The sequence below is a fragment of the Theropithecus gelada genome, chromosome 2, assembly GCF_003255815.1.
Source record: "Theropithecus gelada isolate Dixy chromosome 2, Tgel_1.0, whole genome shotgun sequence".
NCBI lineage: Eukaryota > Metazoa > Chordata > Mammalia > Primates > Cercopithecidae > Theropithecus > Theropithecus gelada.
The window spans coordinates 39,551,628-39,568,655 of NC_037669.1; the positions used below are offsets into that span (position 1 = coordinate 39,551,628).

The 17,028-nt window shown below is 44.5% G+C and overlaps 1 protein-coding gene across 1 annotated transcript in view; it reads right to left on the reverse strand.

Moving 5' to 3' along the window:
* POPDC2 (popeye domain containing 2) overlaps positions 1 to 17,028 on the reverse strand; it is a 35,816-nt gene that overhangs the window by 6,505 nt on the left and 12,283 nt on the right. Inside the window, exons 4-6 of the mRNA XM_025377195.1 lie at positions 11,817 to 12,454; positions 6,487 to 6,595; positions 524 to 932 (exon numbers count right to left, since the gene is read on the reverse strand). Coding sequence (XP_025232980.1) covers positions 524 to 932; positions 6,487 to 6,595; positions 11,817 to 12,307 — 1,009 coding nt within the window. The 5' untranslated portion in view covers positions 12,308 to 12,454. The remainder of the gene's footprint in view (positions 1 to 523; positions 933 to 6,486; positions 6,596 to 11,816; positions 12,455 to 17,028) is intronic.

Genomic DNA, 17,028 nt, shown 5'->3' on the forward strand with positions numbered 1-17,028 from the left:
ACAGCGAAAAAAAAAAAAAAAAAAAAAAAAAAAAAAAAAAAAAAAGCCCCTTTAACTCCAGCTGTGGCCTCAGCTATTAGAACAAACTTGCAAAAATGCTTAGCAATCTACCTTCCTGGCTCAACATATCAACCAGCCCACTTTCCAAAATGCAATCACAGTTAATAATGAATGAGTTTTTAAAATCCCTTCATGCCTTGCATGCACCCGGAGTGAGTTGCTATCTGCAAAGTTGGGTTAATGCCACTTTCTGTGAGTCCTCTAAGAGGAGATATTCCACAAATGATTTTTTTTTTTTTTTTTTTTTTTTTTTGGCCCTAACAAGCTGAGTTAAGGCCAGCCGTTGACAGGAATGTGCGGCAGCTGCCTTCTGAGTACTTACATAGGATCCTGAGCCGGTGGCTGTGCCCATGTTAGTTCTCCCTTCACCTCATGTACTCCCCATCACTCCTATAATCCATAAATGATTCTGATCCTGACACCTCCTCAAAATCCTCCAGCACCAGACTGGTGGAGTCCTCACCCAGGATGCTGCTGTCTGGCCTGGACAACCTGGCCCGGGAAGGAGGTGCAGGAAAGTTGGTGGCAGCTGGAGGGGGAGAACAAGGAGGTGTTTGCTGGAGAGAAGTTGGTGTGGCCTGAGGAGGGGACGCAGCTGGCTCACAGGCTTCCTCATCACCCTTCTCGGACTCTGGTCCTGCATCTGCAGCAGTGGGACCTAGGACATGGTAGAGGCTGGGAAGGCGGATGTCAAAGCGCAGCCCAAACTTAGCAAAGAGCTTGTCATTAAGAGTGTAGAGCTTCTCTGAGATGTCATAACCCAGCAGAGCCGAGAAGAGGCAGGAGATGTATCGCTCTTTGGTCAGAAGAAGATGGAGACTTTTCCGGGGCCAGGAAATGTAGCTACATGAGGTCTCAGCAGTCAGAGTGACCTGAGAGGGGTCAGAAGCAGACAGTAAAGGTTTAAACTAGAAAATGTGTCCATGCTGAGCACAGACACCATACAGTCACTTGGAAAATAGCTGTACTTGTACTGAAGAAGCTGTGTGGGAGTACCCCTCTATGACCTTGCCTGGAGGAGGTCTAGTAGATGACTTTCACTTGTGTGCACTGATATGGGGGTGTCTAGTATCAGGAGCCCTGGGATCAGCCATTCACTCACTCACCCATCACTTCCTGGAGCCTCAGGTTCCTCACCCATTTTCCTCAGCTCCAATTCTGTGGTTCCATGGCTAATGGTACTAGTGACTGCAGAAGGTTCTGAGTCTTATGATTTTGAGATAGAGAAAGAAAGGGCCTTCTGGTGCTCTGAAGAGTGGTTGAAATGCTGACAACTATTCATGTTAAGACTGAGGAAGGATAAAATATTGGGGTAGGGACACAAAAAGAGCTGGAAAGTTCAGTTTGAGAAAAAGCTTCTGATGAGGTATGCCAAGCTACATCATGTGGATGAAGCATGGGCCTGGGATTTGGGTCCATGAAATTGCTTTTAACTTGGCCACTTCAAGTAACCAAAAGGATCTGATGACTGAAATCAGAAAAAAGGGCGTAGAGGAAGACAAACTCTAAAGGACAGAAAATCAAAGGGCATCCCATTCTCCATTTGTTTATTCATCTAGGAATTTCTGAGCACTCATTATGTGCCCATGATGCAAAGCTAAATTACATTTGCATGGGAAATAAACAATAACATGTGCCTGGCATGCAGCAGATGCGTGATAAATCCTTGTTACAATAATGATGAGTGGTAAAGCTGGGGTTAGAATGGAAACATGCTTAGGACAGTGCAGGAAAAGGTGCAGAATCACACAATTTTTAATAATCTAATTGACCCTAATACTTTGGGCTGGCAGAGTTCATGATGTATTTTTGTGGATGGAGACAGTGGAAATGATGATAATGATGTTAGCAGCTAACATTTGTCAAGAGGTGCCAGGCATTGTGTTAAGTAGTTTATATGAATTGTCAAATTGAAGGTAGGTTAGCTTTCCAAACATTCTTTATTAGAGATTATATATAATCCTTTTCATTCCTGCATTGCCTACCAGATCTCCCACTAACCTCCTCTTCCTTCCTTTCTGCTATACCCCTCCCCCACATCCTTTATTCATTTCTTCCTCTCAACTTTTCCCCACTAATTGTTAGCGCTGCAATCAGGACGTAAACTACGTTATCGAGGCCAGAAGTGGTTTCATGTTTCAACTTTACCTCTATCAGTTGTATGATGTCAGATAAATTACTTAATCTCTCTTGCCTCATGAGAAATAATTCTGAAAATAATACAATCTGTCCATGACTAATAGTTCAGCAAACAGTCGTCACAATCTGCCATAGCCTATACCTTAGATGTACTTATGAACAATTCCCAAACAAGAAATGAGTACCAAATATGAAGCAGGTGTGTTTGGGCAAGAGCTAAGCTGAATGTAAATAATGTCCTTAAAGCCAACACAAAGACTGTGAACCTTCTAAGAAATATGCTGTTACTTCTTCCATCTTAAAATAAAACAAAACTGTACAAATAAAAATTCTTTTTCTTGACCTCATTTCCCTGACTAGCTATCACTCCACTAATTTGCTTCCCTTTTTAGCAAAGCTCATAAAGAAAAAAAAACCTGTTTATACTTACTGTCTCCAATTCCTCTCTTCTCACTCTCTTAAACCGATAAGACTTTGTCCCTAGCAGTCCACAAAGACTGTTCCTGTTAAGGTCACCAATGACCTCTAAGCTGCTGAGTCTGATGGTCACTTTTCATGGCATCCATCAATTTCCCCCTCCTCTTTAATACACCTTCTTTTCTTGGTTGCCAGGATGCCATACACTCCTGGTCCAATCTCATGATTGTTCCTTTTCAAGTTCCTTTGCTGCTTTCTCCTTTTCTCTCCAACTTCTTACCACTAAAGTATCCCAGGACTCCCCTCTTGAACCATTCCCTCTTCCATCCACACTCACTCACTTGGTGAGCTCATCCTATCCAATGGCTTTAAATATCATCTGTATACAACCAACTCCCAAATTTATATCTCAGGCCCAGATCTCATTCCTGAATTCCAGACTTAAATATCCAGTTGCCTATGTAGCATCTCCATCCAAATGTCCACAGATCATCAAACACTGAACTTCCTAGTCCCCCGAAAGCAGCTGTACCTGCAGCTTTCTTTATCTCAGATGACAGCAACACCACCCGTCCAGTTGCTCAGGCCAAAAGCCTTAGAGTCTTCCTTGATCTTCTTTCTCTCACATACTATATCCAACCCTTTAGAAAATCCTTTTGGCTGTATCAAGACAATATATGCTATGGCCCTACATAATCTTGCTACCTCATCACCTCTCCAACTTTCTGTCCTGCTATTCCCTCCCCTTCCTCTCTCCATTCCAGGTCCACTGTCCTCCTTTCTGTGAGTCAAACACCACTGGCCCCACCTCAGGGCCGTTGCACTGGCTCTTTCCTCTGTCTGATATGCTTTTCCCAGATATTCACAGACCTCACCTGTCACCTCTCTCAGGTTTTTGCTCAAATGTTACCTGCTTAACAAGGATTTCCATGACCACCCTATTTAAAATTGCAACCATATCTCCCTTATACTACTCTAGGGTTTCTTTTTTTTTAACTAGCAGTTATTGTCCTCTAACATATTATATAATTTACTTATTCATTATGCCTATGGCTTTTTGACTCCCTTATGAGAATGTAAATTTCATGAGGGGAGGGATCTTCATCTGTTCTGTTCACTGATATATTTCAAGCCCTTTTAACAGTGCCTGGTACATACTAAGTTTTCAATAAATATAACTGAAGTGAATAAACGAATCAAGGGAAGACAGCCAATGTTGTATATTGCAAAACAACCTAATGTCACTTTCCTCCCCTCCTCTCCCCACTGGAGACGAAGTCTTGCTCTGTCACCCAGGCTGGAATACAGTGGCGTGATCTCGGCTCACTGCAATCTCCAGTTCCTGGGTTCAAGCAATTCTCCTGCCTCAGCCTCTCAAGTAGCTGGGATTATAGGCACCTGCCACTGTGCCTGGCTGATTTTTGTATTTTTAGTAGAGATGGGGTTTCACCATGTTGGCCAGGATGGTTGAATGAAGTAAATGAGATAACCTATGTAAATAGGACTTAAGTCCAGTAAGATAGGATGCAAATTAGAAAAACAGTGATGATGTCTGTGTGATCCCTCCTGTGCTGTGTTCTCGGTGACTAATGAGTGTCACAGTGCTGAACACACAATGCATTCTGACTTAATTGAATTGTTGAGAGGTGTGGTGGAATGCTGATTGATTTGTATTAAGTACAATGTGAATTGTAATTTAGGCTGTCACTGTGGATTGCTCTCAGTCAACAAAGACTATGTAATTGCAAAAGGCAAGGACAGGATGAACTCTAACTTAAGATAACACTTGACATTTGCAAAGAGGAAATGGGACTTTACACAGCCAATAGCAAATGTGTGGCTCTCATTGGTCCCAAAGGAGGTGCACACTAAAAATATAAATGGAGGAATATGACCGCACCTACATTCCAGGCTGAGAGGCCATGTGGGGTTACAGCCCTTCCTCTTGAGCGTAACTTAGGGGAGGACACCCGGCTTACCTACCACCTGTTCCTCCGTGTCAGTGTCAGAAAGAGCCCCGGTCCAGCTGGCTCACGTCCTGACTCAGCCCTCCTAGAGGTTCTCATGTGCCTGAGAGAGTTCCTGAAGAAGGTTTCTGGGCTAGTTAGAGAGGGTGTGTGGAGGGAGGTCAGGGTAGGAACATGATGGAAGTGGATCTGCGGCTGTGTGCCCTGGCAGTGGGATCAGGACTGCCTCTCAGGCTCCATTATTATCACAGAGCTAAGTGTCAGGGTGGGGGCGGAAGCAGGCCCTGCCAGGTAGCAATGCCTGTGTGTGTCTGTTCCGGGGTTGGCTCATATGTTGGTTTGAGGGACTCCCTGATAAAAGTAGTAGGAGACACATGGAACCCAGTGTTTCCAGTTCCAGCAAACTATCCAGGCAGGGGAGTCCTTAAAGGGGTGAGTGAGTGTGTGTGCATGTGTGTGCATGCGTGTGTGTGTGTGTGCATGTGTGTGTAAACTCCACTCTTCTGGTGACCCTCCCATTTTAATAAAGAACAGAAATGGTAGATCCAGGCAACTTGGCTTTGTCACTTTCTAGCTGAAGACCCTGGGCAAATTACTTGATGTTTTTGGGCATTAGTTTCCTCAGTTGTTAAATGGGGTAATAATCATATTCAACCCATAGAGTTGTTGTGAGAACCAATGAGGCAATATGATATGTAGTGCCTGCCACATGCTAGCCATTCAATAAGTGAGAGCTAAAGAGAAAGTGACCAAAGCCTGAGGGATTGGCAGAGATAAGAAGAGTAGGGGCCAGGCAGCCAGGCACCTGCATTGAAGCATGTATGTGAATGCCCCATGGAGTCCTCTGGGACATCAGCTGCCCAAACCAGTTCAGCAATTTTTTTTTTTTTTTTTGAGACAGAGTCTTGTTCTGTCACCCAGGTTGGAGTGCAGTGGTGAAATCTCAGCTCACTGCAAGCTCCGCCTCCCGGGTTCACGCCATTCTCCTGCCTCAGCCTCCTGAGTAGCTGGGACTACAGGCACCCACCACCACGCCCAGCTATTTTTTTGTATTTTTAGTAGAGATGGGGTTTTATTGTGTTAGCCAGGATGGTCTCGATCTCCTGACCTCGTGATCCTCCCGTCTCAGCCTCCCAAAGTGCTGGGATTACAAGTGTGAGCCACCACACCCAGCCAGCAATTCTTTACTGAACAGCTGCTGTGCTCCAGGTACTTTCCTTTAGAGTCTGGGAACAGAGAAGGAAAAGCCTAGATTTTTACTTCAAGGAGTTCACGGTACAGAAGACAGAAAGGAGACCAGATTATTAGAACAGAGAGCAAGATGTGCACCAGTTAGCATAAGTAAAAGGACTAGAACAGGCACACCGGAGCACTAGGCTGTGGGGTGGATGTTGGTGAGGTCAATTCGGGCAGTTTTCACAGAGGAAGTGAGGTGCTGTGGTCTCATCTAGAAAGGGAAATCCATTTCAGAGGGGAGAGTAGGGGCCAAGGCACAGAGATGCAAAACAATGTGATGTGTTTAGGTAAGGACTAGTGGTTCAGCATGGCTAGTATGAGCAAAAAATATGAAGGAGGGAGAGCTGGGAATGTGGCTAGAGAGCACTAAAAGGGTTAAGTTACCCTGTAAGGAGTGTGGGTTTTTATCTTGTGGCACTAGGGTCTTCCAGAAGAGTTTAAGCATTCAAGTAACATGGTCTACCCAGGGGCCAGTATCTTCCTACCCTGCCTCACCTATGGCTAGGAGCCCAGGAACTCTTTTCACAGAGGAAGAGTGCCCCGGCCTATAGCTTTACACTGGCAGTGGTGCAAAGGGCAGATGTGAGAGGGGAAACATGGAGGCACGGATACTGCTGGGCTACAGCGGGACGGGGTGAGGCGGTGCTGCCACGGGGCTCCCTGTTACCTGGAACACCCCCTCCTCAGAAGGCTGTAGTGATTCCCACTCAGGAGAGTCCATGAACTGGTATGGAAAGATGTAGTGCAGAAACTGCCCATCCTGGCTCACACGAACCCTGGCAAGGGAAGAGAAGAGATCATGTGGGAAAAGGAAAATGGCTCTCCAAGTCATCTATTCTGAAGTTAGGTGTCGCTGATTAACACGAATCTTCCTGTAGAAATACTTTGCCTAAAGCATGGCAAAACCCAAAGCTAGACTAGCCAGCCTAGTTACTGCATGCAAATAGTTCAGAAATGGAACCCATTGAGACTTCCTGAACCCTCATTTTCCTCCTCCTTCTCCTTACTGGTGGTTCTCAATTTCAGGCTGCAGAGTAGAAGCCCCAGGGAAGCTTTTAAAAAAGCACCTAGGCTTGGGCCTTATCCCAGAGCAATGAAACAAGAATCTCTCTAGGTAGGATCTGGATATTATTAGTATTTACATCTCCCCAGTGATTCTAATGTGTAGCCAGGATGGAAACTACTGCTCAAGAACTCTGCTGCTGACCCGGTGTAGTGGCTCACACCTGTAGTCCCAGCACTTTGGGAGGCCGAGGCAGGTGGATCACCTGAGGTCAGGAGTTCGCGACCAGCCTGGCCAAGATGGTGAAACCCCACCTCTACTAAAAGTACAAAAATTAGCCAGGCATGGTGGTGAGTGTCTGCAATCCCAGCTACTTAGGAGGCTGAGGCAGGAGAATCACTTGAACTCGGGGGCAGAGGTGGCAGTGAGCCGAGATCACACCACTGCACTCCAGCCTGGGCAAAAGAGCAAAATTCTGTCTCAAAAAAAGAGAAAAGAACGCTGCTGCCTATTTAAGTTTACATTTACACTAATTAAAATTAAATAAAATTAAAAATTCAGTTCCTTACCTAATTACATTATAGGTGCTCAACAGCCACATATGGCCTGTGACTACCATGTTGTACAACACAGATCTAGAACATTTCCGTCATCACAGAAAGCTCTGTTGGATGCCACTGCCCCACAGATTCTCCTTTCTTCCTTCCCATTAGCTACGTGAAGATCCATGCTTACATTTAACCACTTTGTAGACTTTGAAGGAAGTGGCAAGTCCAGTATATGCCAGACTCTGCTAGACACTTTACCAGTGTTCTCTTATATAATGTTCACAACACCTCAAGGTAGATTATCCTTTTCTGTATTTTATAGCTAAGGAAACTGGTGCTTAGAAGGGTTGAGTGGCGAGCTTAAGTTTACATAGCGATCAAGTGGCAGAACCAAAATTCTATGTTCTTGGCACAACACCGTGTTGCCACCCTATTACTAGAGCTTTGGGTAGATGGTAGTGGACTCTCCCAGCATGATCCCTTCCCTGACCTCTCTAACCACAGGGGACAATAATAGCTTGTTTCTTTAGACAATGAGATCCTACGCACCCTATCCAGTTGATGGTCCTAGGGTGAACACCTAACTCAAGCTGAGCCAATCAAACTCCTTCCCTGCGAATTTGGAAATGGAATTGAATGTAAATCATGCCTTGGATGGGGACAATTATCAGACATTAACAAAACTAACATACTCCTCCCTGAAGGAACTAAAAAAAAATTTTTTTTGACACATAACTCAGACTTTGAAGAGCATGGGTCCCAACTGGCTATAGAGAAAATAGACTTGAAATCACATAAAATGTCCTAGTAGGACACGTTCTTGTTTCTAGTACTACCTGAGGCTCAGGTGCATGTCTTTCCTTGAGTTTCATGAGAAATCCTTGTATCTTTTTAAATAAAGACCTTTCCAGCCCCCACACCCTTCTGCTGGCTAGAGTGGGTTTCTGTCTGCAGCCAGAAATCCTAATTAATATATTCACTTTAATTTTATGAATATTCTTATTCCACACTACCAACAGGTTAAACAATTGCTCTTGACTGGCCCATGACCCCAGGCTTGGTTTCACAACTTATGGGGTTAGGAGCCTTACTATTGCTGCTTGCTGCCTTTGTACGCTTGTGGCTGTATGACGATGCCTGAGGACAGGGAATGTATTTCAGATGTGATGCCACATCTGGAAAAAGATTAGAATCCAGTATGGGCTTTATCCTTCCCTCTCAACCACTGCCCAGAAAACTTAAGAGTTCCATCTTTAACCTCTCTTCTAAAGTGAGTTATATCGGACAATGGGGTGCCTCTATTAGGCAAAGGGGGAAGATGAAAAAGATCTCTAAGGTACACCTTGTTCATTTGGTGGAAATATCCCTCCATTATTTCTGGAGATTTATTGGCTAAACAGACATTCATGGAGCATCTCCCATGTTCCTGGAGATCTGGGAATGCAGAGATGGATACAATCTGGTCTTTGTCTTTGAGGATTTCACAATTTAGTGGAAGTCACAGGCACATAAATAACTGACTGTAAGTCAATGTGATAGGTGCTATTGTGGAACAGTAACAAAGGAGGGAGAGAGATTGGTTCTCTTTGGGCAGCAGACTTCTTGAAGGAGATGACAGTTGAACTGAATTTTGAGGGATGCAAAGGGTATTGAGAAGCAGATAAACATGGGGATGAACAAAGACCTGGGAAATCCAGTGTGGCAGTCTGTTCTCCAGTAGCTGCTTTCTTCTCTTCCTTAATGGTGCTAGATTTTAACTGGACACATGACTGCAGAGCAAAAATCAACATTTCTCTACTTCCCTGACTGCTAGGCATAGGCATGTGATAAGTCCTGGCCAATGGGATATCAGCACTCCTGAGCCTTCCTTTCAATGAATGCCTAGGTATATATGCGTGTGTACAAATTACCAAAGATCATGACCAATTAAAAAACGATTGCACTTATTATCTGACAACCTAAAACTGGAAGACAGGAACACTCTGAATAAATATGTATGGAAGGGGGAAAACAAGGAAAGAAGGAAACAAGAAAGGAAGGATGAATAAATCAACAAAGGAAACCAAGGAACAAACACACTTGTGTCACAATAAAAGGGGATCAAAACCTCAGTGAAAAGCTTCCCTAGGAAAGGAAGACAGCAGAAGAGAATGGTGCTGCTGCAGCACCTGTCAGATCCTTAGGCGATTTCAGCCACCCAGGCAAGCCACCAAAGAGTGATGACTATAGAGTGTAGATAGTGTCTAATGGTCTTCATGGCTCGCTGAAGCCATTTTAATTGGAATGCTGTGCCCTTTATCATCTGTCTCTTCTTCCTTCTTGATCTACTGGATGATGGATGATCTTCTCCTATATGAATAGCTTAGATAGTTAGTTGCCTGCTCAGGGGGTTGTATATATGGAAGTTTGTGTTTTGAATTTTATATGAGAGAAACTGTCTAAGTTAAGCTCTGCTTAACAGGGAGACAGACTTTGAGGAAGTCACTTTGCCTCTCTGAGTTTTGAAAGAGATTGGTTTAGATTGGTTTCCTTTATTAAAATAAAACAAAATGACTTCTGAAGTTTGAGTGAAGGACTCTAGAGAACAGTGTGCATGTGAGATCAGGAAGTCTGCACAAGAGTCCCCACCTCCTGGCACAAAGTTCTTGTCTGCTGCTTGGAGATGTTTGCTCCCTTACTGCAACCAGCCCAGGGTTCAGCGATTCTCCTTTAAAACTAGAGCCCAGTCATAGACTAGAAGCCTTTTCCCCTATGTCCAACTCAGCAAAGCTGAGACAGGGTGACATTGAAAGATAACAAAACTCTTACTCCAAACCTTGAAAGGCAAGAAAAAAAATCAAAATTGTCTAATTTCTGACTCGGCCTTTTGATGCTAAGTATACCAGGAAAAGCTACACCAAGGGCAAGCCCCCCTCTCCCCTTCACTGGGAAGTGATCTTATACAAGTCCACAGTAAATCTGTCCTACCTGAACTCTACAGTAACCCTACATGCTTCCAGCAAATGAGCACCCTACACTGGAGGAAGCACTTCTGCTGGTCTCAATTTCCTCCTTTGAACAGACGAGTTACAACGTCATGGGTCTCATGAATGAGCAAGTTCCCTAAATTGTCTTTAAGCATGGAACTATAGGTTCAAACATTTTGGCAATAGTTATATGTATTTGTATTTACACTTATATTTGTTTAGAAATAATCACATTGGTTTACACTATCAGTTCACCAATAAATGAAATGAAATGTACCCCCACAAAATGTCTCCCCTCATAGTTCATTCAACCCAGGACCTCTGAGTTCAAACAAAATCAAAACATATATACATGATATTTCAGGTTCTATAAATGAATACATAAACGTGTATTATTACTATTAGTGGTAGTTGTAGTACAATTAGCATCATTGTCAAACGTTTTTCCCCCATTGTGTGGTTGGCAGTATTATCTGGATTCGATTTGTTTTTTCTTGGAATTGGAGCCTTCTAATTGCCATCTTACCTTTTCTACCACATTCTCCCGGTCTCAAGAAAGCTGGTGGAGTGGGGGTTTTGGGGCTCAAGAGCCACTAGGGCAGTATCAAAAAAATCCACAATTACCTACTAAGTGTGTAGCACAGAGCCCCGTGATATTTTCTCAGAAGATATCCGTGCCCAACATTCACATCCAGGTTGACTGGGCATACACTGATCCTGACTAAGACCATCTCTGCCCATATCCGACTGTCAGCCTTCTCCAAAAGAGGCGGTGCTTCCACACAAGCCTTAATGAGATCAGCATAAGCATCACTTCTCTTCTCCCATTGTTAGGCCTTCAGATTAACAGTACTGTACTTGACTTCTTAGTTTGCAAGAGCCTCAATAGAACAACTGGAAATGGAAAGGTGGGCAAGGGGTATTCACTCTCCCTACCTGGCTGCATACAGGTACCCCAAACACAAGTGGGGCTGTTTCCTCGATGCCTTGGCAGGGAACAGGGATTATGAGAACCACCCCCCTTCCCTGATCTCCCATTTCTAGCATTGTTCCCTGAATATAGTTGGTACTTAGCAAATGTTGAATTTGAATAAGGAACAGATTAACCTTACTGAAATGTTAGTTTTTCAAAGCTTACAGAGATACTGCTGCAGCTTAGGCATGACACACTGATACGTGTGTGGTGGTGGTAGAGGGGTTCTTTAAGGCCCAGGCGCAAGACACACACACTGCACACCTTCCAGCAGCAAGGGCGCACACAACCATTCTTGCCAACCAAGATGCCTCACCAACTGGTTCCTTCTTGGAAAATGCCAAGAAAGAGGAAGCAACCCCACTCTTAGAAAAATCTATTTTGGTTTGTTTGACTTGTCACATCCTTCCCTCAATGGAATGGGACATGAAATGGAAAGGGACACACTAGGAAATGAGAAGTGTGGGCGGGGGAAAGAAATTCTGGGCAATGGACAGAGTAGCTTACCGGCCAGAGAGCAGCAGGGACAGGCGGTTGATGGGTGTCTCACCCTCCACGGCATAGGTCTGTTCAGTGGCCAGAGTTAAGACCTGCTTCTCGCAGCAGTGAACAATCTCCTTGTATGTCTGTAGGGGCACCTGCAGGGGCAGGCACAGCGTCTTGTAGAGGAGGTCAAACTCCTCAGCGAGGGTGTCCTCACGCAGGCGGTATACCAGGTGTGCCAGCTGGAGCAGGCAGACCACAGCTAGCAGGAAGCTCCAAAGAACAATGTCCAGGCCACAGGCACTGAACCAGCCCCACAGCACACAGCACAGGTAACCTGCACTCAGGAAGCCAAAAAAATAGAAGCATCCATACACCCCACTGCCCCCCATGAAGCCCAGGAGTAAGAGGCAGTTGGCTAAATGGTAGACAGCCCCTTCCACATCCTGCTTCCAGCTAATGCACGCTGAAGCCTGCAAGAGAAGCTGGCCCGCTCTGCTGCTGTTGGCGCTCATCTTTGGGCCTCTCAAAGCCTCACTGGGCTCTAATACGTCCTCACATAGGAAATTCAGAAAATGAATGAATCTGTCCGTTCAGGGCTCTTCTCACCTCCAGCTTCTCGCCACCAACTCCACCTTTCCTAGAAGGAATGCTTCCAGTGGCTTTGGGAAGGAGTGATGGAACATAGTATACTTCATGGAGAATTTTAAAATCTCTCTCTCTCTCTCTCTCCTCTCCCCCAACCACGCACAGGGAAATCAAAAGCGCGCCCACTCTCCATCTCCCCTCTCCCCCAACCTCTCCCCCTCCCCGCCCCCCCACCCCCGCCTCAGCAAGGCTCTGGCTCTCCCTGCAGAGCTCTGGCAAACTTCCTTGGTTCCAGGTTTCTTGGGACAGTCTTCAAATTTGGTTCTTAGCAGAAAAACCTAAATAGTCCCCAGGGAAAGTAGCACTACAGGACCGAAAAGCCCGGCAGTGTGGGATGACGCGGCCACATCCTGCTCTCTGTTTTTCCCAAGCAGAATGAGAAGAGCCAGCATGGGAGGCACACTTGTGTTCCATTTGGAATGTGTTCTCTCTTGGCACCGGAAGAAAGGGTGACCCCAGATGGATACCATGTTTGGAATTGGAATCCAAGAGGTACTGGCAGTGAGAAAAAACAGGCCAGGCACAGACAGCCTGGCAGAGCACTTAACATACCTCCCAGAGGACGAGATAAGACCTCAGGGTGAGAGAGGCAGACAAGGAGAGAGAAAGGAAAAGTGAGCACAGAATTCACCTCAACGCTTCAGGTAGGAAACTGTCCCCAGCTCCCTGTGGGGAGAGCCAGACAGTGCTCCTGAGTGAGGACACATCAGAGTAGGAAAGTGTGGGACTATTATCAGAAAAAGTCCTAACAGTGAAAGCTGGGAAAACCCCTGAAGGCCTTTATTAAGTCACACTGCAAGTATCATTACATATTTATTTGACATCCATTTAGCAAAAGTAGCTATGTAAAGCGGCTTTTTGAATTCTAAGCTGGCTTTCCCCTGCATATATCTGGATCTGGTAATAGTAAACAAATAATAATACATTGCCCAGATCATCATCCCACCCACTCCAGTGTTTCCAAGTTATAATTCCCACCTATTAAACACCCATGAAGTACCAAACCTAGATTAGGCATTTTATACACTTATAAGTTAGTTGTGACAACAACCCTTCAAAATAAATACTATTCTCCTTCTCGATCTAGAAGAAACTGAGGCTCAGAGAGGTAACAAGCTTCCACAGATAGTAAGTGGCAGAGCCAGGATTTGAACCCAAGTCTATCAAACTTAATACTCTGTCCCAAGGGGTTTGCCAGTAAGTGGAAGTACAGTACTAGATCCATGACTCCCAACTCCACACTTCTATGAAGTCTGACAATTTTCAAGGAACTTCTGGTTGAACCCAGGAATCTACTTTGGGCTGCCAAGAGATAAAGCTGGAGTATGCAAACATTAAGCTAAGAAATGTTGGCTGGGCGCAGTGGCTCACGCCTGTAATCCCACACTTTGGGAGGCCAAGGCGGGTGGATCACCTGAGGTCAGGAGTTTGAGACCAGCCTGGCCAACATGGTGGAAACCCTGTCTCTACTAAAAATATAAAAATTAGCTGGGCGTGGTGGCAGGTGCCTGTAGTTTCAGCTACTGGGGAGGCTGAGGCACGAGAATCTCTTGAACCTGGGAGGCAGAGGCTGTGGTGACCCAAAATTTTGCCACTGCATTCCAGCCTGGGTGACAGAGCGAGATTCTGTCAAGGAAGGAAGGAAGGAAGGAAGGAAGGAAGGAAGGAAGGAAGGAAGGAAGGAAGGGAGGGAGGGAGGGAGGGAGGGAGGGAGGGAGGGAGGGAGGGAGGGAAGAAAGGGAGAAAGAATGACTCTATGGATTCCAAATGACTCCTTGATTCTTCCTGCTGCTAGGTCAGTACTTACTACCGTTACTCCTATTGCCCCTGAAGTGCAGGTGGGGCGCTCAGTAACCTCCCAGAACTAATCAAGCACTCAATCCATAAGGACTTTTACTATGCTGTTATAACTTGATAAAAATTTAAGAGAAATGAGAAATTGTCAAATATGGATGTTTTCACTCAACAAATATTTATTGAGTGCCTTTTATGAGCTAAGCACTTGGGGATCAAAAATCCTCAAGAGAAACTTTCACCGTTAGGGTAAAGAGACCTCAAAAAACAAAGGCAGTTCAGTGTGTGAAGCGCAACAACCAAGTTAAGTTTGAAGGATGGTGGCAGCCTAGAAAGAAGGGTGGCATCAGGGAGGGAAGATGCAAAGAAGGGCTGGCCTCTAATTTAAGGTTTAGAGGTTGAATTCACCAGGCAGGTAGAGGGAGAACAGCATTTCTAGTGGCAAGAACAGCAGAAGCACGGGCACAGAAGTATGAAAATGCACGGCATGTTGAAGGAAGCCATTTTTTTCTCAACCTAATTAAAATCATCTGACCAACAAATATATACCGTATTTCCTCCTTTCTAAAGTTAAGAGGAAAAAAATCAGTAAAGGAAAGAGCTGGAGTGTCTGGAGAAGAAATGTCATTGAGTCCACTTCATGGACATGATTTGGACCCCTGAAGTCATTTGAACAGTGGGGTTTGGGGATTTCCATATACTGTTTTTATGTCACTTGCCTGCCTCCCAAACAACCCCCCTACTTTAACAAGCAGCAGCTGCTCATCCTTCTACCACAGACATGCAGGCCCTGAGCTTCCAGAGTAGCTGTCCCTGCCAGCTGTAAGCAGGGAAGTCAGAAGCACAGAAATGGAGAAGCAACCAAGGCTCTGCCCAAGATAGAATTTTAAAGCAGCTCATCTTTCTCAGGAGACCCGCCAAAGAGGTTGGCCCTGACCCATTAAAGAGACAGGCAGACCCATTAACTCTATGGTTCACTTGTCCTGCTGCCCAGACTGCACTCAACCTGCTTTCCTGCCAATCCACGTATGTGCTGTCTCAGCAGAGGGGACTAACATTTACCAAGAAACTATTGTTTTCTCATGTTATCTTACTATACCTATTTTTTGTTTTAATAAAAGAAGCAGGCTTAGAGAGGCTAAGGAACTTGCCCAAGGCCACAAAGCTAGTCAGTCTGTGAATAAGGATTAAAGCCCAGGTCAGTGTGTATTTGAATTGTATATTCTCTACAATATATTAATAGCATCCTACCAGGTACTTTTGGGAGTTTACATATCTGCATATACAAGCTCATCTATTGCTGCTGGAAATCTGAGTATGTTGCTAGGGTGGCATACATGTCAGAGAATCATGGGTGCAAAAACCCCACACGTGGCCTGCAGTAATAGTGAAACTGATGCCCACAGGATAGGACCTGTGATTAGAACACAACAATGAAAAGTTGTGTCTTGTTTAAGTCCAGATCTGATAGAAAAGGAAAGAAAAAATGTATTATCTGTCAAAATGGTATGTTCTTACAAGGAAATACACAAACATGAAGGTAGAACACAATAAACATCTGGGAAAGAAAAAGGGAAAGAAACAGGAGTTTTCTCATTTGTTGAGTTGATTCAGTTCAGTAGGTATTTATTCAGGACAAACTATGTGTTCCAAGAACAGGGGATATAAAGATGAATAAGATAATTATCACTTCAAGAAACTTTCAGTCTATCCTGGATACTGACCCAGAAACTATAATCCAATAAAACAAGTATACCTAGGATTCAAAGAAAAAACACTGATGAGGGAGCAAATAATTTAATGCATAGGGACTTTTACTATACTGCCATAACCTAACTAAAATTCATGAGGTTGGGGCGTGATGGCTCATGTCTGTAATCCTAGTATTTTGGGAAGCTGAGGTGGGAGGACCACTTGTGCCCAGGAGTTTGAGACCAGCCTAGGTAACGTAGTGAGACCCCTGTCTCTTAAAAAAATATTTTTTTCATGAGAAAACATCACAGGGAAGGTGACTTTTAATCTGGTCTAAAAAATTTTCCCCAGCTAGAGGAGGGCATTCCAAGAAGAAAGAACAGATTATAAAGTCAATTCCAGAAGTGAAACAAAATATGTGGCATATTCTGGTAACAGAGAACAGCTTGTTGTAGGTGAACAAAAGGAGCAGCAGACAAGGGTCAGGTGAGGCAGGCTGGGGCCAGCTTGTGAAGTCAGCAGAGTCAACAAGTGTGGTCATGAACTCAGCCTGGTCTTCAAACTGTTTGTTACTGGTCCATGCTGGTTCACACTGGGGTAAGGACAGAAATTGTGAGTTTAGACATTTTTTATAGCAATCCCACAGAGAAACTATGGCCTTTGAACAAAAATTCTGGGTTTGTATAGTATATTTTAAAATCTGTATGGGTTTATTTCATTTTCCTGGTGTTGGTCTGTGATGAATTGAGGGGAAAAAAGCTGGTTCTTCACCACATACAGTTTGAGAAACACTGAGCTTGAGGCTAACACTTTCCTAGTATGGATACTAAAATAAAACAGAGGCATAATTTTATGGTCTAGACACACAGTGTCCAGTTGAACTTAAGTAGACACTATTGGTTGACTTCCATAGCCATTTCCCCTTTTTCTTTAGTTTATGCAAATCTAGTTTTGCTTGGGCAATATGTTAAGGAAGGTGGGCTTTTCCCCAGGTTGCCAGAGCCTGATCTAAGATTGGTTGAAGCCAAGCACAGTATCTCATTCCCCTTGGTAGTGACTGGCACAAAAGGAGACATGTGAGCAATGAGATGTAAGAGAAAGT